Here is a 22249-nt window from a genome sequence, read left to right as displayed (position 1 = left end):
TCACAGCTCTGACCAGGTAATTAACCTCCTCACAGTTAACTGTGAAGGACAGCATACACAGGAATAGTCAGGAAAACCCACAGTAGGGTTATTCAGAAACTGCAGTCCCCTAGACAGAACGGCAGCAACACAGCAGGACTTTGTCGTGTGGACAGCTCAAAGTGAAAATATAGCCAGTCATTTTTTGGTAAGATTGTAGCAGAATGCCACTGACTATCTCTACTAAAATAACACATTTAGGTGCAGTTGAAATTGCGCACGTGTTAAGAGATCGTGGGAGTTCATAGCCCATTCCTAAGCAGATTTATTAATTTTGGTGCAACCACTTGGGCTAGACTCAGGATTCTTGGTCTCCGTATGATTCCCCGAATCTACTGTGTATTAATCTGTTATCAGTGCAAATGTGGCATTTATCGGTTTTGAATTACAGCGTTTTATAAGTTTACATCTAAATCTCTGTTCAGGGACTTGAACTGTGATTGGTTTGTCAACCAGAGGGGCGGGGTCGGTCCCACCCCAAAACTAGCTTCCATAAAACCAGGATGCATACAAGGAGGGGCAGTCCTCCCCTGTGTACCTGATCAAGCCAGCCAGAGGACCATGTGGCTGGTGGCCATCTTGCCTGAACTGAAACAAAGGACATTTTCCATGTGCTCAGATTTCCCAGAAAGGACATATTTCACCTGACTTTAAGTATCCGTATTTTCTTCCCTTTTATTTTTTTATACTGTGCTACTAATGTTTCTATAATTGTTGATTTAAATGATTTTCTTTATATATTATTTATATTGCATTTATGGTAGACGTTATAAAAAGTCATTGTATTTGTTCAGCTACACCTGTTGTTCAGTCGCACAAACTGAACTCTAACTTCTGAAGAGTTGCTACTATTGGTCATAGCTAGATCAAATAGAGTTGGCTGAAGGTGTAATGGTTAAGGGCTCTGCCTCTGACACAGGAGACCAGGGTTCGAATCTTGGCTCTGCCTGTTCAGTAAGCCAGCACTAATTCAGTAGGAGACCTTTGACAAGTCTCCCTTACACTGCTACTGCCAATAGAGCGCGCCCTAGTGGCTGCTGCTCTGCTCTGGCGCTTTGAGTCCGCAAGGAGAAAAGCGCAATATAAATATTATTTGTCTTGTCTTGTTTAACCATTTTATTTGCAGGTATTAGCCTCAGTATTAGTTAGGTCTCCTACACCTCGGTAGGAGTGGTGGCAGTTATACCCTGAAATAGTGTGTAATTTGTATTACCGTAACTCACAGGCTCCCTTCTAGTCGTTCTGCTGCCAAATTCCCAGCGGTTTGTGCACCGATTGCGACCACAGATTGCATGCTGAAACCAATTGGAAGGTGTTGTGCGGTCCGTCCACTAGGGGGCTTGGAAATGATGGGTCTAAAATTGAACACCCTCAAGGTGCAGCCCTGGGTGCATACTTTGATTTTCCTTTTACTTTAAATTTTCTGATTAACAGGTTTATCAAGGCAGTCAAAAGAAAAACAGTGATGAAGAAACCGACTGTTCCGCCTTGGGACTTGAATTTAGTCCTAAATTCTCTTATTGCTTCCCCTTTTGAGCCCATGGACTAAATCTCCATTAAGGACTTAACGCTGAAAACATGTTTGTTAGTAGCTGTAACTACAGCCAGGCGTATAGGGGAATACTAGCAGAGTCGGGACAAGGTCCTCCAGCACCCAAGGCTGAAACACTAAAGTGCACCCCCCATCCATCCCACGCCAACTGTCACACTCAGATTGCTATTAGACTAAGGGGTGCCCCCACCCCTCCGCCCCCAACACCTTAATCTCTAGTTATCTGGCTTGCAGACACTGCCATGTATCCCCTTTCCTTATTTCTCTCTGCTTCAAACACAATAGGGGAATGATAGCAGAGTGAGTTGTGCGCCCCCTCCTACACTGAGGCCTGAGCCTCTCCTGCCTCTGCCTAGGCCCAGCCCTGAATACTAGCCACCATTTATGACTATCCTACCGGATAGAATCATCTTTAAGTTACTACCAGATTTTTCTCCAAAAGTTGTTACAGATTTCCACAGAGAACAGGAAATCTTTATTCCTTCTTTTTGTCCGAATCCTTCCAACAAGGAAGAGGAAAAATGTAGTTCCCTGGATGTCAGGAAAATGATTTTGTTTTATTTAGATAAAACTGCTGAATGGAGAAAGGGGGATAATTTATTTTTTAATTTTCAGGGTGCTCGTAAAGGGTTAAGAGTATCCAAGAGTACTTTAAGTAACTGGTTAGTTATGTATAAGCAAAGCTTATGAAATAGCAGGTAAGCCAGCCCCAATTAATGTCAAAGCACTCTTCACTAGGGCTGTCTCCTCTTCCTGGGCAGAAATGAATTCTGCCTCAGTACTCCAAATTTGTAAGGCTGCCACATGGTCCTCTTATGACACCTTCATAAAGCACCTCCGTTTGGATTTACTGAGTCACCAAGACTTGGGGTTTGGTCGCAAAGTGTTATCTGCAGTTTTGCCGCCCTAAGAGAGGTAATCTAACTCTGAGGCAAGCAGAAGTCCATAATTACACTTTACCTTACATATACTTATAACTTTGGGTATAGTGGGCCCAAATTGATTGCCTATAGCTGATGCTTAGGGCATTGGGGTCAGATATGTTGATATTTGAGTAAATAAACATATCTAAAGATAAAATGCCTTTGAAGGGCCAATATAATATTTGGGAGTATATACAGTAGTTACTATAACTATGTAACTATATACTTCCAAATATTAAATTACCACCATACAATGTACTAGGAGCATAATTTAAATGTTGTGATAGGTGGGACAAATGGGAAAATAAAATGTGTTGAAGTTTGAAGTGGTTATTTTACAGTTCAAATTTATTAGGAGTCGGAGTTGGTACATTTTTTTTCCAACTCAAAATCCAGGTACCCAAAAGTTGCTTAAACTCGGACTCCACAGCCTTGAAAACTTGGCAAAAGCAGCCAAAAGTAGATATTATAGGAAATAAAGCTTTAAAGAAATTACTTTGGGTGATTTTTTTTTTATGTTCGTGTGTTTTAGGCTTTGTGGATATCCACCATTTTATTCCAACCATGGACTGGCTATATCTCCAGGAATGAAGAAGAGGATCCGAATGGGCCTGTATGAGTTTCCCAATCCAGAGTGGTCTGAAGTATCTGATGAAGGTAACATATGGTTTATGTTGTAATTTTAAGTCATTTGTGCCAGTTGGACACCGTGCAGGTGTAAGGTCCATCTCTCAGTTAAAAGTTGTAGACAGGGATGAAGTTCAATTCACAGAGCTGATGGATGCACTGACCATCTTCTTGGGCAGGAATAGCGTTTGTGTGTGTGTGTACAAGGTTTGATAACACCAAACAGACCCTGTAGAGTATGCAGGGCAGATTTTAGGCAGAGGAAAACCAGGCAGGTGCCTGGTGTGACAAAAACAGGAGGGGAGGCTGCACCACAAAGCTATTCTTAAACATACTGTGGCTTTATGTAATTATTCTACATAATTGCTAGTAAAGTTAAGAAAGTGATAGGCATTGATTTAATTGAGAACTGTTGGTTGGCAAAGCAAAGGGTGTCTGAGTAGCATAACAGTGATAAAGCAGGTGCTACTTTTCTGCTAAATTAGCTTCGCTTAGGAAGTGAACTACTTCTCCTAATGAGTGAACTGGGTTTCTCTCAGGCTGTCTACCTCCCCACCCACAAGAAAGGGCACACCCTGGATCTTATATTTCATTGTGGACTTTTAATATCACACATGGATATAAACCCAGTGGTATGGTCAGACCACTTCTCTCTGACAGCACCAGCGATAAAACACAGAGGGAAAGAACTCATAAAATACCGTTCTCTGAAAGACTTCTCACCCCAGCACGTTCAGAATATCCTCAACTTCGACGCATTAACCAATCATTGCGCAGACCCAGACTCCATGGTCCTGATGTACAACCATGCAGTGTCATCTGCCTATGACGCCCTTGCTCCAGTTCGCATTAAACGGTCTACACCACTTCACCATGCACGGTGGTTTGACAGCTCACTAAAGGACCTAAAGAAAGAAGTGTGCAGACTAAAAAGGAAGTGGCGAAAATATCAGAATTCAAAAGATAAACACACCCTTAGCTCTCACCTGGAAAGCTACCAAAATGCGATCACCAAGAAAAAATCCTCCTACCTATCACAGGAGATCGCAAAGGCCACCAACAGACCAGCCCAACTATTCCGCACAGTTGATAGACTATGTAACCCATCCTGCCTAAAGCCTACTATAACTCCCTCAAAGGAGCTATGTGAGAAATTTGCTTGCTACTTTGCTGACAAAGTATCCTCTATTCGGTCTCTCATTCAGTCCACAGCACCCAAGACTCATGCAACTCCTGGAAATAGCTGCAAAAACAACCTAACACCCTGGACTGACTTCAAAAGTATTAGTGAGGAAGAGATCTCAGACATCCTCCGTCGCCTCCGCCAGACAACCTGCGACCTGGACCCTGGACCAACTAAACATATGCTGAAATGCCCTGACCTGCTTGGTCCAGCATTTCACAAAATAGTAAATTGCTCTCTGCAAGCAGGGAGGTTTCCTACCTCTTTAAAAGAAGGAATCATCAAGACCCTTCTTAAAAAACCTTCCATGGATCCAGATGCAATGAGCAGCTACAGACCTGTCTCCAACCTCCCCTTCTTAGGTAAAGTTATTGAAAAGGCTATCTGCTACTTGAAGCCAGGCTGTCAGTAAACAACATCCTGGACCCTCTACAATCTGGCTTTAAGAAACACCACAGCTGTGAAACAGCCCTCATGCAAGTCTGCAACGATCTGCTCATGGCAAGGGACAGAGGGGAATGTTCCATCCTAATCCTGTTGGATCTCTCAGCGGCTTTTGATACAGTTGACCATGAAATCCTGCTTAACAGACTGCAGGAGTACTGTGGCATCAGTGGATCAGTCCTCCAGTGGTTCAGATCATTCCTGACTGACAGAACACAGAGAGTATCCCTAGGACCCATAATGTCCAAATCTGCACCTCTACGATTCGGAGTGCCACAAGGATCAATCCTATCCCCTCTGCTGTTTGCAATCTACATGTTGCCACTCGGTACACTTATCCAACGAAATGGCCTGACGTACCACTGCTACGCCGATGACACACAGCTATACCTGTCCTTTAAACCTGGTGGAACAGACCCTACTCCAAAAATAAACTCTTGCTTAGCTGAGCTACAGGCATGGATGAATGATAACTGGTTGAAACTGAATGCTGACAAAACTAAGGTCCTCTTTGTCCAAAGCCAGTGCTCGCCATCAAAACAGCTCTATCCTAAAGCAACACCAATCAGGATTGGGAATTCAGACATTAACAGCTCCAACCTTGTGCGCAGCCTTGGCGTACTAATCGATGGCTACCAGTAGAATGGAGAATACTCTTCAAGATTGGATTGCTGACATTCAAATCCCTGCACAATCTGGGCCCTGGATACATGAAGGACTTGCTGAAGCTGCACCACACCTCTCACAACCTCAGATCAGCAAGTTCTATAAACTTGGTCACTCCCAGAGTGCACCTCAAAAAATCTGAAGATAGTCTTCTGTCATGCTGCCCCTACTCTTTGGAACTCCCTGCCACACCCAGTAAAGACAGCACCATCCCTGGAGCTATTCAAATCCAGACTGAAAAGCCACCTGTTTAGCCTGGCATTTCCGGACTTATAAAATTCTTCCTCTGTACCACGATGGTCTGAGCCATGCTTATGCGCTTTGAGTCCTATGGGAAAAAAGCGCTCTACAAATGTTGTTTGTTGTTGTTGTTGTGCCTTCACTCTGTGGTCCAGCTCACCCCAAACTATCTCAACTGGGTTCAGGTCTGGTGACTGTGGAGGCCAGGTCATCTGGCGCAGCACCCCATCACTCTCCTTCCTGGTCAAATAGCCCTTACACAGCCTGGAGGTGTGTTTGCGGTCATTGTCCTATTGAAAAATAAATGATGATCTAACTAAACGCAAACTGGATGGGATAGCATGCCGCTTCAATTTTGAATAAATCCCGAAGACTGTTGGAAGACCATTTCAGGTGACTACCTCTTGAAGTTTATCAACGGAATGCCAATAGTGTGCAAAGCAGTAATCAAAGCAAAAGGTGGCTCTCAAAGACAAATGTTTCAAAGCGTTTAGAGTGGTTTAGAAACCACCAGAATTGGTCCCTTGAGCAGTGGAAAAATGTGATTTTCTCTGATGAATCGTTTACCTTATTTCTGACCTCCGGCCGAGTGTACGTTTGGAGACAGCCGAGAGAAGCCTTTCATAGAGACTGCCTTCTCCCAACCGTAAAATATGGTGGGCGTTCTGTGATGATTTGGGGTGCAATTTCTTGTAAATCCGTCGGGCCAATGATTTCCCTTCATGGTAAAATTAACAGCCGAGACTATTTAGGAATTTTGGGCGACCAAGTTCATCCTAAGGTTCAAGAACGGTTTCCGGAGGGGAATGCCATCTTTCAAGATAATGCCCCAGTCCATACAGCTAGAATTGTTAAAGAATGGCACAAGGAACATTCTAATGAAGTTGAGCAGCTCATCTGGCCACCACAATCCCCAGATCTCAACATTATTGAGCATTTATGGTTGTTTTTAGAACTGGAGGGTGTTTTAACTGAAGAATGGGCTAAAATTCCTTTGATAACAATTCACAATTTGCATGAATCAATACCTCGGAGAATTGAGGCTGTAATTGCCACAAAAGGTGGACCTACACACCATATTAAAATTTTGTTGGTTTTCAAATTGTTTCTATTATTTGGTCCAACTTCTGCATGTATGTGTATACACACACACACACACACACACATTTATTTATTTATTTATTGTATTTATAAAGTGTCAACATATTACGCAGCGCTGGACATTACTTTAGGTTACAGACAATATTTAGGGGTGACATACAGCAATAAGACAATACAGGAATACAAGAAAAAACAGATTACGCAGCACAGTATGAGTACAAGGTAATGCTTAGTATTAAACTACATATATAAACATATAAATATAGTATTAAACTACATATATAGTATATAAACCTACCTGATCATGCACCCGCATTACTGTGCACCCATGCTATGCATTTGAGTGAACTCAACTTGCCTAATCTCCATGCTGCCATCTAGTAAGATGGCAGCATGGAGATTAGGCAAGTTGAGTTCACTCAAATGCATAGCATGGGTGCACAGTAATGCAGGTGCATGATCAGGTAGGACACAAAAGGAGGATGACCCTGCCCAAAGGCTCACAATCTGGAGTGAGAGTTAGGGACACGAAAGGTAGGGGACCAGAGTTCAGCTGTGGGTTTAAGGCACTTGTGAGGGGTGGTAGGCCAGAGTTAAAAGGTGAGTTTTGAAGGCCTTCTTGAAGATGTTGAAGGAGGCGGCTTCCCTAATTGGTGGAGGTAGGAAGTGTTGAAGCAGCTCTTGAGAAGTCCTGGAGGCGTGCATGGGACTGGGTGATGCGGGGGTTAGGCGAAGTTCATTGGGGGAGCGGAGTGAGCGGCTAGGTGTGTACCTCTAAATAAGATCAGAAATGTATGTTGGACAGGTTTTGTGGACAGATTTGTAGGTCAGACACAGTATCTTGAAACGGATTCTGGACTGGATAGGAAGCCAGTGGAGGGATTCACAGGTGAGCCGCCGTGGTGGAGCGATGGGAGAAGTGGATAATTCTGGCTGCTGCATTCATGATGAACTTCAGCGGGGCTATTCGGGTCATAGGGAGACCAGACAGAAGGGCATTGCAGTAGTTAAGGTGGAAAATTATGAGGGCATGGATGAGGAGTTTGGTGGTGGCAGGGGTCAGGAAAGGGTGGATCTTGCAGATGTTACGGAGGTGGAAGTTGCAGGACATTGTGAGAGTGTTTTGGATGTGGGGAGTGAAGGAGAGTGCGGAGTCCAGGGTGACACCCAGACAGCGGGCTTGAGAGGTAGGGCGAATGGTAGTGTGGTTAACCGTGACATGCACAACTGGGAGGTTCAGGGATGGCCGGGGTGGGAAGATCATAAATTCTGTTTTGTCTAGATTTAGTTTGAGGAACCTAGCAGACATGCAGGAGGAGATGGCTGATAGACAGGAGGACGTGTGTCTTTTTTCAGCCAAGGTAACTATGTAACTATGTAACCTTGTCCATGGTAGTGGTGGATATGTCAGGGGCGTGGAGGTAGATCTGGGTGTCATCTGCATACAGATGATAGTTAAAACCCATGGAGGAGATGACTTTGCCAATAGAGGATGTGTATAGGGAGAACAGTAGAGGGCAAAGGACTGAGCCTTGGGGGACTCCCACCGAGAGGTTGTTGGAGGTGGATGAGGACTTATTGAAGGAGGTTGTGAAGAAGCAGTTGGAGAGGTAGGATGGAAGCCAGGTCAGGGCGAGGTTGTGCATGCCCATGGACTGGAGGGACTGGAGGAGTAGAGGATGGTCTACTGTGTCAAAAGCTGCTGAAAGGTCAAGGAGGAGGAGAATGGAGTATTTACCTTCAGCTTTAGCTAAGGCAAAGGTCATTGGCCACTTAGGTGAGAGCGGTTGTCAATTGAAGTGGGCAGGCCGAAATACATATTGCAGTGGGTCTAGCAGTGAGCTGGCATTGAGGTACTGGGTCAGGCGTTTGTGAACCAGATGCTCTAAGAGTTCTGAGGCAAAGAGGAGGAGGGATAACACACGCACGCACGCACGCACGTACGTACGTACGTACGTACGTACGTACGTATCCGGCCCCCTTGAAGTTTTCCACATTTTGTGTTATTACTGCCACAAACATGAATCAATTTTATTGGAATTCCACGTGAAAGACCAATACAAAGTGGTGTACACATGAGAAGTGGAACGAAAATCATACATGATTCCAAACATTTTTTACAAATAACTGCAAAGTGGGGTGTGCGTAATTATTCAGCCCCCTGAGTCAATACTTTGTAGAACGACCTTTTGCTGCAATTACAGCTGCCAGTCTTTTAGGGTATGTCTCTACCAGCTTTGCACATCTAGAGACTGAAATCCTTGCCCATTCTTCTTTGCAAAACAGCTCCAGCTCAGTCAGATTAGATGGACAGCATTTGTGAACAGCAGTTTTCAGATCTTGCCACATATTCTCGATTGGATTTAGATCTGGACTGTGACTGGGCCATTCTAACACATGGATATGTTTTGTTTTAAACCATTCCATTGTTGCCCTAGCTTTATGTTTAGGGTCGTTGTCCTGCTGGAAAGTGAACCACCGCCCCAGTCTAAAAGTCTTTTGCAGACTCCAAGAGGTTTTCTTCCAAGGTTGTCCGTATTTCGCTCCATCCATCTTCCCATCAACTCTGAACAGCTTCCCTGTCCCTGCTGAAGAGATGCACCCCCAGAGCATGATGCTGCCACCACCATATTTGACAGTGGGGATGGTGTGTTCAGAGTGATGTGCAGAATTTTCCGCCACACATAGCGTTTTTGCATTTTGGCCAAAAAGTTCAAATTTGGTCTCATCTGACCAGAGCACCTTCTTCCACATGTTTACTGTGTCCCCCACATGACTTGTGGCAAACTGCAAATGGGACTTCTTATGCTTTTCTGTTAACAATGGATTTCTTCTTGCCACTCATCCATAAAGGCCAACTTTGTGCAGTGCACGACTAATAGTTGTCCTATGGACAGATTCCCCCACCTGAGCTGTAGATCTCTGAAGCTCATCCAGAGTCACCATGGGCCTCTTGGCTGCATTTCTGATCAGCGCTCTCCTTGTTCGGCCTGTGAGTTTAGGTGGACGGCCTTGTCTTGGTAGGTTTACAGTTGTGCCATACTCCTTACATTTCTGAATGATCGCTTGAACAGTGCTCAGTGGAATGTTCAAGGCTTTGGAAATCTTTTTGTAGCTTAAGCCTGCTTTAAATTTTCCAATAACTTTATCCCTGACCTTTCTGGTGTCTTCTTTGGACTTCATGGTGTTGTTGCTCCCAATATTCTCTTAGACAGCCTCTGAGGCCGTCACAGAGCAGCTGTATTTGTACTAGCATTAGATTACACACAGGCGCACTCAATTTTTTCATTAGCACTCATCAGGCAATGTCTATGGGCAACTGACTGCACTCAGTCCAAAGGGGGCTGAATAATTATGCACACCCTACTTTGCAGTTATTTATTTGTAAAAAAATGTTTGGAATCATGTATGATTTTCGTTCCACTTCTCACGTGTACACCACTTTGTATTGGTCTTTCATGGGGAATTACAATAAAATTGATTCATGTTTGTGGCAGTAATATGACAAAATGTGGAAAACTTCAAGGGGGCCTGAATAATTTTGCAAGCCACTGTACATAGTGCTAGATAGTGTTCTATCCAGAACATTTTATGTGTGTGTGTGTTTTTCATTTCATTTCTTTTTTTTTTGCGGCCACATACCCTTTATAATAGAGGAAGTGTCTGTTGTGTGGGTTTCATGAGTTTGGGCCAGTGCGGTGTATCTGGCCTAGTAGTCGTTTTTTTTTATTCTTTATGGACTTATTTTGAGAAACAACATAATTTCTGCAAATAACATTTGGAGAAAACACAGGAGAGGAAGATAATTCCATATGGGCCCAGGGAACTCGGAAATTAGGGCTACATATTTGCACTTAGGGAATTTCCATTTCTTGATTAGAGTCATGAAGCTCAACTTTTTGCAAAGGCAGTTTTTTTCTTTTTAGCATGTGTACCTCAGCCTGTGTCATGCCCAGCAGGCACACGTTTACTAAACTTTCTATTATTTTGTTTACATTGTCATCACTGATGCTTATTTAAAATGTTTGTTTATGATTGTATATAAAACATTTTCTTTTCATTTTTAGTGAAACAGCTAATTAGAAATCTTTTAAAGACTGATCCAACTCAAAGAATGACAATCATGGAATTCATGAACCACCCATGGATAATGGTATGAAAACACAATATACTGTACAGACCTTGCAACAAGATATTGATATAGAATTACATTAGACGTTCAACAATTTTTACATATCACAGTTATTTGGATTAAAAAGTCATATGTCCATTAAGTTTAACCAGAAAATAAGGTATAAGGAAAATACATTAGTTTGCAACCTTACATATCCTTCTCAATTCAAAGGAAGGCAAAAGAAACTCTTACAAGGCATGGTCCAATTTGCCCCAAAAGAGGAAAAAATTCTTCCTGACTCCAGATGGCATTGCTGGGAATGACGACAGCCGTCAATCTCCCCAGGGGGATGCAGAGCCTCTGTAGACAGGAAGTAGAATAGCTGCCAGCGTCTCGATCTCGGGGGTGGTGAGTTAAAACTCCCGTTGAACGCTATGCTCTGCACAAGGATCCTCCTGGCTGCTTTTTACCAATCCAAGCCTGACTCAGTGATACCACCAGGGAGGTTAAAGGTATGGCCATGGCAGGTGTGACCTGGCACTGTGGTTAATGGCTGCCTGACTCCCTAGCTCCAGCTTTCACCGCTTTTCCCAAGTTCTCCGCTGCCACTTCTTTCTGCATCTGGGCTTGAGGAGGCTCCACACTGGCTCTCCATACTCTCTAGCACCAGCCTGAAAACTTTAAGGGAGGTTCCGCCAACCCAGACGGACTACCGCGCCAGAGGCCTCCTGTTTGCGCCTGCGGCTACTACGATAGGCTGCAATTTTTAATTTTTTGCAGGCACATCCATGGACCATCCTAGGGCCACTGCCAGTCGTCCTGTACTCTTCATGATGCTGCCTTTACTTGCAGGGATGAATTTTCTGATTCCAGACCTTCTTTGTGCCAGTGGGATGAGTTGCTGTGTTAGGCTTCTTGCACACTGCAAGCGATTCCGATTCAGATTCCGCTTTTTAATCAGTTTTTACCTCCGATTCAGATTCAGATTTGCAGTGTGCAAGGAGCAAACTGCAAATCTGAATCTGAATCGGAAGTAAAAATAGATTAAAAAGCGAAATCTGAATCTGAATTGCTTGCAGTGTGCAAGAGGCCTAAGGGTGGTTTGGACGCATTCTCCCCCGTCCTTCCTAGGCCTTCTATTCTTCCTGACTTTTCTGCCCTGCTTGCCACCTTCTACTATCTCTGTTTTACTTCCTTTAAGGGACACTCCTGCTTTTTTTTTTGCTGCAACTATGATGGAAGTTACTCCAGATATGTCTGCCCCATAGAATCTACTTAGTATTGCAGCTTTAGATAACAGACTGAATGCTCTGTTTAGTAAATTTACCTTATCTCTGTCTACGGAGTTATCAAAGCTGTTGATTGTTTTGCATGGTGAATTGCCTCTCTCGGCGACCACACCAATTATCTTGAAACCAAAATGGACAAGCTATCGGATTATGTCCATGCCTATCAAGCGAATAGAGATAGGTGTCAAAATCTACGTCTCAAGGGTATTCCTTAAACAATTTTGGATGCTGACCTCCCTAAACATCATCATCTTCATGAATTCTTCCAACAATTGGACCGGAAAGGCCCTGCCTCAAGAGCAGCAAAATCTACGACCAAGTTGGTCGTTGATTTTGCAGGGGTGGGTTTGGGGGTGAAGGGACCCCCATTTAGCCGCAGGATAGCGGCGTTTTATATATAGAAGTGCTATATATAAGCACTGAAGCGAGATTTATTCTCGCTTCAGTGTCTCTTTAAAACGCATCCATTTTTGTAAACATTTTTTTTTCTCGCTGTTTTGAGAGAAAATGGCTATTTTTGCAGGGACGTTTCCAGTCCGTGAAATTGTCCCCAGCCCTTGCCATGGGTGGGGGGCCACCATGCTGAAGGGGAGAGCAGGCAGGAAGGGGGCAGTGGTGGGGAGGGGGGTCAATCCCCCCCCCCCCCCCCCCTCACCTGGGTCCCCTCTTTCCCGCTCCCCGTCCAGCTAGTTTCAAAAATCTTTAAAATCAATATAAGGTAGCAGGCGGCGAGCGGGGAACTTACTTCCTTGCGCACCATCGATCGCCGTGTCACTTCCTGTAATGCCATCCAATGACCATCAGAGGACGGGATTACAGGAAGTGACGCGTCAACGGTGGGATTCAAGGAAGTAAGTAAGTTCCACGCCGGCTGCTGTCACCCCCTTCCTGCGCTGCTATCACCCTCCAGCGCGGCGCGCCCCCCCCCCCCCCCAGTCTGGAGCACAGAAACGGATCCGTTTCCTTGTGAAAATGTGCCTGTGTAGAGGGAAATCAGTTTTCCCATTGCCTGCCACTACCCCTGTGTGTATCAGGGTACAGATCCGTTGCGTGAAAATGCAGCAGATCCGGACCTTCCGTTCAGGTTTTGAAAACGGGTCCCTGCAAAACGCAGACGGATCCATTTTTTTTAGGGTGAAGACTGCTGCTATTTTTGCAAAACGCGGACGGATCCATTTTTTCTTGAGTGAAGACGCTGCTATTTTTAACATTAGTATTCGGGGCTACGTTTTTAATCAGGGCTAAAAACAGAGCCACGGATACATTTCTGGACCTAGTGTGGAATAGGCCTTAACATGGAAACAAACACCATACGGTATTGCTTTGAATGTTCCTTACCACTCTTATGATTATTGGACAAAATGTGTGGTGGGTATCCTCTTTCTCTAAATTTAGATTTAAGGGTCTCCTGCTGCTCCTCTCACTTAGCTGGATCATAAACAATTCTTGAGACTCGGGTTAACTGGCCTAAGGGAATGGCATTCCCGGATTCATCGGATGAAAGCCGTTAAAAATGTAAAAGCAAATTTCTGTCAGTAGGTTTAACATATATAAGGAAGAGTTAATTTTACCTGATGAGCATGTTATCTGGGTATCGAGGAACACAGCCTCCTCCTCACAGTAAGTTTAATTGCTGAACATTTGGAATGAAGGGACACAATACATTCCAATAGGATCGAATGTGGCCCCTCCCACAAGCAAAAAATGTTGTCAATGTAGCGCCACCAGCATTTTGCATGCCTGTGGAAAAGTCTGTGAGTATAGACAAAGCTTTCCTAATATAGGCCCATAAATAGCCCCGCATAGTAAGGGGCAACATTCGACCCCATTGCTGTCCCACGTTGCTGTACATAAAATGTGGCATTGGCATCTGTTACAGGGTGCTTTTCCCCGTATCCCGGAATTTCGTTAGCCCTCTCTCTTGTCTTTTAAAAGGGACCCTACGGTGAAGTATAAGGTCTTTCATCACAGAGTATCAAGGGATAGGCCTCCTGATTATGGGAGGTTAGGTACTTACCCCTGCCTTAATAGCTATTTGTGTAGTCATATTACAAATAGTGGCTCTTTTACCCACCCCTCTAAAGGCACGAGATACTTTAAGGGACGCTACTCTTGTGACTCCACTTACATGCTATATTTGATTGTGTGCCCTTGTGGCCTCGGTTATGTTGGGATGACAACCAAACCTCTTAAAGTGAGGATGTCGGGTCACAAGACAGCCATCCACAACAAAGATACTACTCAGGCAGTATCCAGTCATTTTGTAGAAGAACGACACAATGTGTCACAAATGAGGGTGCAGGTCAATGATAGCATCTCTAATAACTGGGGGGGGTAAATTGAGCCGCAAACAAGAACTATTGCGGAGAGAAGCTTGGTGGTTTAAGCAATGGGGCGTTATGGGGGAGGGGGGGGTCTGAATCGTGATTGTGACTTGAGCTTCTGTATTTAATCATTTTTTATGATGCTCCTGTCTGAGTGGTTTTGACTTTGTTGATCTGTATTATGTATAATGCTGATGTGAACTGATGATAGTGCCAGCAAGGAAGTATTTTTTCCTTTTGTGTTTTTTCGATTTTTTGGGACAAATGGTGCGGCCGCTTTTTAGGGTTATTTCATAGTGAGATCTTTATGGTGTCTAGTTTTTTTTTGCTTGTGCTGATCTTCTCTGTTTTTGTCCAGCCTATGCCTCTCTATTTTGGGAGAGGCATTGTGTTACAGGTGGCCTTGGGACTTTTTACTGATCGGCCATGCAAAGAGGACACTTTGTTTACCTTTTTCGACGCATGCATGCATATATTTTTACATGTACGGTAAGCAATGACGTTGCTTTTGTGTAAGCGGGAGGTTTTACACATGGCTTTTTACACATACGCGTAACGTCAGCAAGACCTTTTTCCTGATTGGCTAGTGTAACACCATATGTCCTCTTGCAGTTCCCCATCAGGTCCTCATTGGTTGTTTGTCTGGCTCTCTCATTGGTGGAAACCATTTTAAATTCATTGGTTGATTGAATTACTGAAGACTATTTAACCACTTAAGCCAATCTGGATGGATATATTTGTCCTAAAATTGCCACTCAAAGGCAATCTGGACGAATATATCCGTCCAGCAGTATTGTATATCCGTCCAGCAGCTCTTGTGCACACATATCTGCGTGCAGGCAGCTCCTTCCCTGCCGCTATTACAGGGGATTGATTGCTGAAGAGGAACCAGTGTTCCCCGGAGGCAAACTATTCCCTGCAAATGAATCAGATGCTTCCAAACAGGAGGTATTTGATTCATGAACCCTGAAATGTACAAAAAAGATCTCGCACTCTCTAGTATCTTCCAGGAGAGTGCTTAGCGCCACATAGTGGCCAAAAAGTAAAATAAAGTACAAATGGAAAAAAAACAATAAATTAAAAAAAAACTAAATAGGAACTGATTGACTCCCCACCCTGCCCATTAACTACAAAAATAAAAACACACGTTTAACCAGCCGGGCGGTATGGACGAGCTCAGCTCGTCCATCACCGCCGGAGGCTGCCGCTCAGGCCCTGCTGGGCCGATTTTAGTGAAATAAAAAGCAGCACACGCAGCCGGCACTTTGCCAGCCGCGTGTGCTGCCTGATCGCCGCCGCTCTGCGGCGATCCGCCGCGAGCAGCGGCGATCCGCCGCGAGCAGCGGCGAAAGAGGGTCCCCCCAGCCGCCTGAGCCCAGCGTAGCCGGAACAAAAAGTTCCGGCCAGCGCTAAGGGCTGGATCGGAGGCGGCTGACGTCAGGACGTCGGCTGACGTCCATGACGTCACTCCGCTCGTCGCTATGGCGACGATGTAAGCAAAACAAGGAAGGCCGCTCATTGCGGCCTTCATTGTTTATTCTGGGCGCCGGAGGCGATCGGAAGAACGCCTCCGGAGCGCCCTCTAGTGGGCTTTCATGCAGCCAACTTTCAGTTGGCTGCATGAAATAGTTTTTTTTTTATTTAAAAAAAACCCTCCCGCAGCTGCCCTGACGATCTTAATAGAACGCCAGGGTGGTTAAACTAACGTTTAAAAAAAGACAGTTTAAAAAAAAAAATACATAGTTACCTTAGGGACTAAACTTTTTAAATATGTATGTTGTGAAGGTTTTTTACTATATACCTTATTACCTTGAGCCCATATGGGCTTGTAATTTGTGGTGGACGCAAAACTGAAAAAATGCACCTTTTAGTTCTAAATAAAATATTTGCGCCATACATTGTACCAGGGAAATATTTTAAACGTTGCAATAACCGGGACAAATGGGCAAATAAAATGTGTGGATTTTATCCACAGTAGAACATTTTATTTTAAAACTATAATGGTTGAAAACTGAGAAATAATGATTTTTTTTCTTATTATTCCTGTTAAAATGCATTCAGAATAAAATAATTCTTAGCAAAATGTACCACCCAAAGAAAGCCTAATTGGTGGCAAAAAAAACAAGGTATAGATCCTTTACGTGTGATGAGTAGTGATAAAGTTATTGGCGGGTGAATGGGAGGAGCGCTGACGGGAAAATTGCCTTCGTCCTGAAGGTGAAACCGCCTGTGGGCTGAAGTGGTTAAGGAAGGTGTTTCCACAGTTTGTTTCAGCAGCATGGCTTGACAAAGGACGTCAAGTCCGTAACAGCGGGCTGTCGCCATTGCTATAATACTGGCTTGTCATTGCTATAAATACTGTTTTGATGTCATTTTAATGACGTTGAATTTAAGAGCATTATTTTATCTGGTGGTGCCAGCTGTGTGGATTTCTTTGTTTAAAGGTTATGATGCTGTTGCGTATCTTTTAGAGCAGAGAGGACGTTCAGAGTTCAAGTCCACTTTAACAGTGGAGGTGCTCCAGTTCAGACACCAGGAACAGCTACACTCACAATGCCAGAAATATGACTTTCTCCCAGCAGCTCCTGGCCATGTGATTAATTTTTAAGGTAGGGTTTTTAGCTGCAGAAAGCGGTTTCCACCCAAAAAGATTATATTGGAGCACTCTGATAAACAGTTAGATTATGTTTTTAACTCTGTAGCTTCCCCTGCTTTTAGTTATGTATGTGTTCCTAGAATAAACAGGTCAAAATTGAGTTGATAATTTAAGGTGTGCCCAGGTGTACAGATACTCGGTCTTTTATGTCCATTTTATAATTACGAGCATTCATGACTTCATTAAATTATGTTTTGTGTGGGGGTACATTTACACAAATATTTGTTTTTTTTCTTTTTGGGGATAATAAAACAGCAATCAATGCAAGTACCGCCTACACCACTCCACACTAGCCGGGTCTTAAAAGAAGAGAAGGACTTGTGGGAAGATGTTAAGGTGAGAACTTTTTAAGATTATTTTTCTTTTATAAGATTCTTGTGAGAATATCTAAATAACACTGGTGGAGGCTCCCTGGGTCAATTACTGTTGTATTGACGACTACAGCTGGTATATAGAAGGTAATGTGCCTTACCTCTCTCCAAGACACACCACATTAATTAGAAAAAGTATTTATTTGTTCAAGCACATAAGGAACAATGGGCCTGATTCACAAAGCGGTGATAACTCCGTTATCATGCCTAAAAGACTTTAGGCATGATAACCTTTGCACCACACTGGTGAAAAGCCAGTTTAGGCATGATAAGTTTAGGTGTGATAAGTTTAGGCATGCTAAGTTTAGATAAGTGTAGATAGCGTGCAAAGTCCCGCACGCAAAGTAGCGCCATTAAACTCTATGCGAAGTGCACCAGACTTTGCTAGCGCAAAACTTTTGATCAGCTGTGCACTGGGGTGCTAACGCAGTTGGTGCTTAAACTTATCATGCCTAAACTTATCATGCCTAAACTTATCACACCTAAACTTATCATGCCTAAATTGAGTTTAGGCGTGATAAAGGGCTTTTCACCAGCATGCTAACTGTTAGCACCGCTTTGTGAATCAGGCCCAATGTGTTTCATGGGTGGTAGCCCACTTCTTAATTACTATATAGTGCCATATATAGTAACGTAGAAGAGCTTGAGCGCCTCTAAAGGGGTCATAGTTATTTTTTTTAGTTTCAGAAAATGTTTATTGAAATCATGTAGCGTAGTAGTACATACAATAATAACTTTAAGCAAACTCCCATAAGATGAGAAGTCACCAGCAAAAAGGACAAAAAACTATGAACGTGAGTAATCGTAACATAACAGATGCTGGCATGAGAGTAGTCGCATACCATAAATTGAGCAACTCGACCTACAGGCAAGAGGTAAATTGAGACCATTGTGAGGTTAGCGGGAATAGGCCCAGCGGTGTCACCTGACCACTGAATAATATACAGCTATTGGATCAGCCTAATCATGGCCGTGATAGGTGGTAAAAGGTCAGCTGATCAGATCATCCACATCAGCTGACCTTAGAGGAGTGATGTAGGATCCCATCATTAGTCAGCGGTAACAGTGTGGCAATTTGCTGCAACGCACTGCGCCAGTGTGAAAGGGCCCTGAGAGACCCTTGTGTTGCTTCTGCTGTGTCACACGTTCCCTACACTAAGGGCTGAAACCCACTAGAGCGATTTTATGAGCGTTTAGGCAGCGATTCAAACCGCTAGTGATTTCCCTAAACGCTCAGCTAATGTTACTGAATGGGCCAAGTTCCACTGGAGCGATTGCGATTACCAAATCGCAAAACGCAGGACATGCAGCATTTTTAGCGTAAGCGATTAGCGTTAGCGGTTCTGCAATGTAAAGTGTATAAACGCTGGCATAATCGCTCATCAAAACCTGCACAGAGCAATTTTGCCAGCGTTTTGAAGTTACTGCACACTGTAACAAAATTAAAATTAATTGAAAGGACCAATCAGAATTAAATCGCTAATCGATACACAACCGCTGGCAAATAGAATACACTTTTTAAAATTGCTCCTGAAAACGCTCATGAAAATCGCTTGCAAACCGCTCATACAAAATGCTAGCGATTGCAATTAGCGATATTGTTTTGTAGTGGGTTCCAGGCCTAATAGTGTATCTGTGTGTGGTACTTGCGGAAACACTCCCCTATGCATAGGGCAGGAGAGTCAGGACAGTAAACAGGGGTGTCATTCCTTACTCCAGCCCTGCTACAGACACATCAATGTTTTCTCGGGGGAACGGTGAGATGGGGTACCTTGAAGAACACTAGGCTAGTGTGGAAATGAACAAAGGTGCCAAAAGGATAAAAGTAGCTAAAAAAAAAACCCGGGGGAGGCAGTGGTGGACTTACCCCTCCAGGTAAACAGGGTAAGTCCACCTGCCTCCCTCGTTTTAAAGAAAAAATTTTAGCTACTTTTATTGTTTTGGCACGTCTGTTCATTTCCACTTTGTTCGAGTCCACCCATGGTGAAAGGGTGTTAACCCCTTGTTTCCAGATCTACAGAAAGGGACTTATTAATCCTAAGTAGGTACAGGTCTAATCTCCCCACCTGCATTTATAGTGGTTGCCTTAGTGGTAACTCATGTTTTTGAGTGTTTATTTAATCATTTATGTAGTGCCGTCATATTACGCATCGCTGTAAAAATAAATCCAAGAACAAGCCAGGCTTGGGTGGAAGGTAAGTTCCTGGCCCCTATTGTCGGACACAGGGGGACATGAAGTAGCTGCTGAAATGTGTTAACCATGCCTGCCATTGAACTGACCGGCCGCTTTGTCCTCCTGACTCAGTCGCTACTAGTACTACTCTGCGTTCACTCTGCCCGGGTCACCGGGCGCATCTAATGTTTGGGGCAGCACTATTTGGAGACAGATGTGAATTATAGGAAAAAGGATGACCATGCAGAAAAGCCAAAACACATGGATAAACCATATATCATATATAAATCATGTACTAGACAATGTTTTATGCATGCACCATGCCAACAAAAATCATATATAAGTGCACAAGGAAAACAATTGGCTCTTGGGTGCATGCAGAAAAACTTTAAACTTTATTCTTAGTTATTATATCAAAAAGTATTCAAAAAATCACATATATATTGCACAATTGTCACAAACACCAAAATTGAATACACTCCCATTAAAAAAGGACTATCTGACTATAAGACTACCCCTAGAAAACCCCTAAAAAAATCCTTTGGAGGCTGCTGTCCTCCCCCTGAGACCAAGTTCTGGTATTAACGTGCACTGTTATTGATCCTGACGGGTATTAAAAATCATCTGATGGTTATCAATAAGCAGAAGGTGAAAAGAGATAAGCATGGACATGCACAGGCATTATTGAAGCTTGTAAGTTGGTTAGTAAAGCATAGATATAGTTCCATATGTATCTCTCTCTCATAGTACTTGAGGTCTCCACTCCATATACAATTCAATCCCAGTCGCAGATTGTAGCAGACAAGGCAAGCATAATAGGAAGCACAGTGTCTTTGCAAATAGAACAGATATCATGAAGGTAACATGAATGGCACTTTGTATCCATATGCAGTTCAATCCCAATCGCAGATTGCAAGAAACAACGAATAAAATAGGAAGCAGGAAGCACAGTTGCTTGCAAGCAAGGCTGATATCATAGGAGACACAATTGCTTATGAGGAGACATGAAAAAGCGTGCAAAAGAAGCTCAAACACAGTCCCAAAAATGCCTTCTGTTGAAAGATGGCTTTAAAGTCTCATCCTGCCATAAGAGTAGTGCCAGTTCATATGGCCACGAATAAAGTTATAGTTACCAGACCCACACGTCACCAGGGTGGTTGGAGAAAGGGAGTCAGTTTTATGTCAGATAGTCCACATGGCGCTCAATGCATGACATGTTTCGCTGATCCATCTGTCAGCCTCTTCAGATGTAGAGCACCATATGTGCAGAAACGCTCCCTGTATGTTGACAGCGGAGCCGCCATTGAAAGTAAATCTAAAGTCCCTCCCCTTTATTGCCCCGTCCAAAGAGCCACGCCGGCCGCAGCTGTGACGTCCGCCAGGTCCGCCCACCGCCCGAGCATTGAGCCAGAGGCAGAGGGAGGAGGACGTCATGCGCACCAGGGTGGAGCGCATATGACGCGCCCCATCCGGGATCCAAGTCCGTCGGCCGCGGCGCTGTAAAACACCAGCCCCGCCCAGCACGCCATTGAGCCGGGACGGGGGGTGTGTGTCGCACATGTCTCCGTGGAACGCAAACAATGCGTCCCACATGGAGACCAATGCAGATGGAATAGCCGCCTCACACGGAATCCGCCCAGGTGGCAGGAGCCGTGTGTGCAAGAGGACTCCGGCCGAGAGACTAATGCGACCTAGGGTGAGACAAAGGACGGGGGAACAAAAGAAGGGGACAAAAAAAGGCACACATATATAAAACAAAAAACAAACAAAAATTATATGTACATATATCAGTCCATCTAAAAAAGATTACTGAAATGATTAAATTTATAAACTATTCTCTAATGATGTTTAAATGAGCAATATGCCAAAAAATAGCGGGGAAGCCTCCAAAGAGTGAAATCCACGTGCACAAACCCATATTTTTAAAGAAAGAAAATGTGTCCAAAGAGAACACATGTAAATTTGAACAGGATAAGTCTCCATCACGCATCTAAACAGCATCTGAGTCCGCAATACATGGACAAAAAACAAAAATGGGAAAAGGAAAATTCCAAAACATGCTCATTAAAAGTGGGAGATACCCCCACAAAGCAGGCACACCAAAAAACAGAAAAGAGGACATGGGGGACGGGACTACATATGTCAAGACATATGCCAAAACGGGAAGTCTACCTGTTCACATAGGGAGGTAAAAATGCTTCATAGTGAACAGCATCGTTAAGACCCCTACCCTGAGTAGCATTTAAATCAAAGAGCCACCTTAGCTCTAACTGTAGTAGTTGTTTATCAATATCTCCCCCCCCCCCCCTAATGTGGGGGTGGATTCTATCCAGGCCCACAAATCGAACATAGTCTACATTGCCCTGATGTGCTAGATTAATATGTCTAGATATTGGAGACTTGAAATTGCACCCCCTAATGTCCGCCGTATGTTCTTTAATCCGCTCTTTAAATTCTCTATATGTTTTCCCGATGTAGAAACATCCACATTTACATGTTAATAAGTATATCACAGCTTTCATGTTACAATTGACAAAATGGCACAAC

The 22249-nt window shown here is 43.8% G+C and overlaps 1 protein-coding gene across 1 annotated transcript in view; it reads left to right on the top strand.

Annotated features, from left to right (window-relative positions):
* The window catches only part of MAPKAPK2 (MAPK activated protein kinase 2), a 378176-nt gene that overhangs the window by 291851 nt on the left and 64076 nt on the right, over positions 1 to 22249 (top strand). Inside the window, exons 7-9 of the mRNA XM_068266238.1 lie at positions 3047 to 3171; positions 10843 to 10928; positions 17414 to 17494. Of these exons, the coding sequence (XP_068122339.1) occupies positions 3047 to 3171; positions 10843 to 10928; positions 17414 to 17494 (292 nt within the window). The remainder of the gene's footprint in view (positions 1 to 3046; positions 3172 to 10842; positions 10929 to 17413; positions 17495 to 22249) is intronic.

This window comes from Hyperolius riggenbachi, chromosome 2, assembly GCF_040937935.1.
Source record: "Hyperolius riggenbachi isolate aHypRig1 chromosome 2, aHypRig1.pri, whole genome shotgun sequence".
Lineage (NCBI taxonomy): Eukaryota > Metazoa > Chordata > Amphibia > Anura > Hyperoliidae > Hyperolius > Hyperolius riggenbachi.
This window is presented reverse-complemented; position numbering and strand designations above follow the sequence as displayed.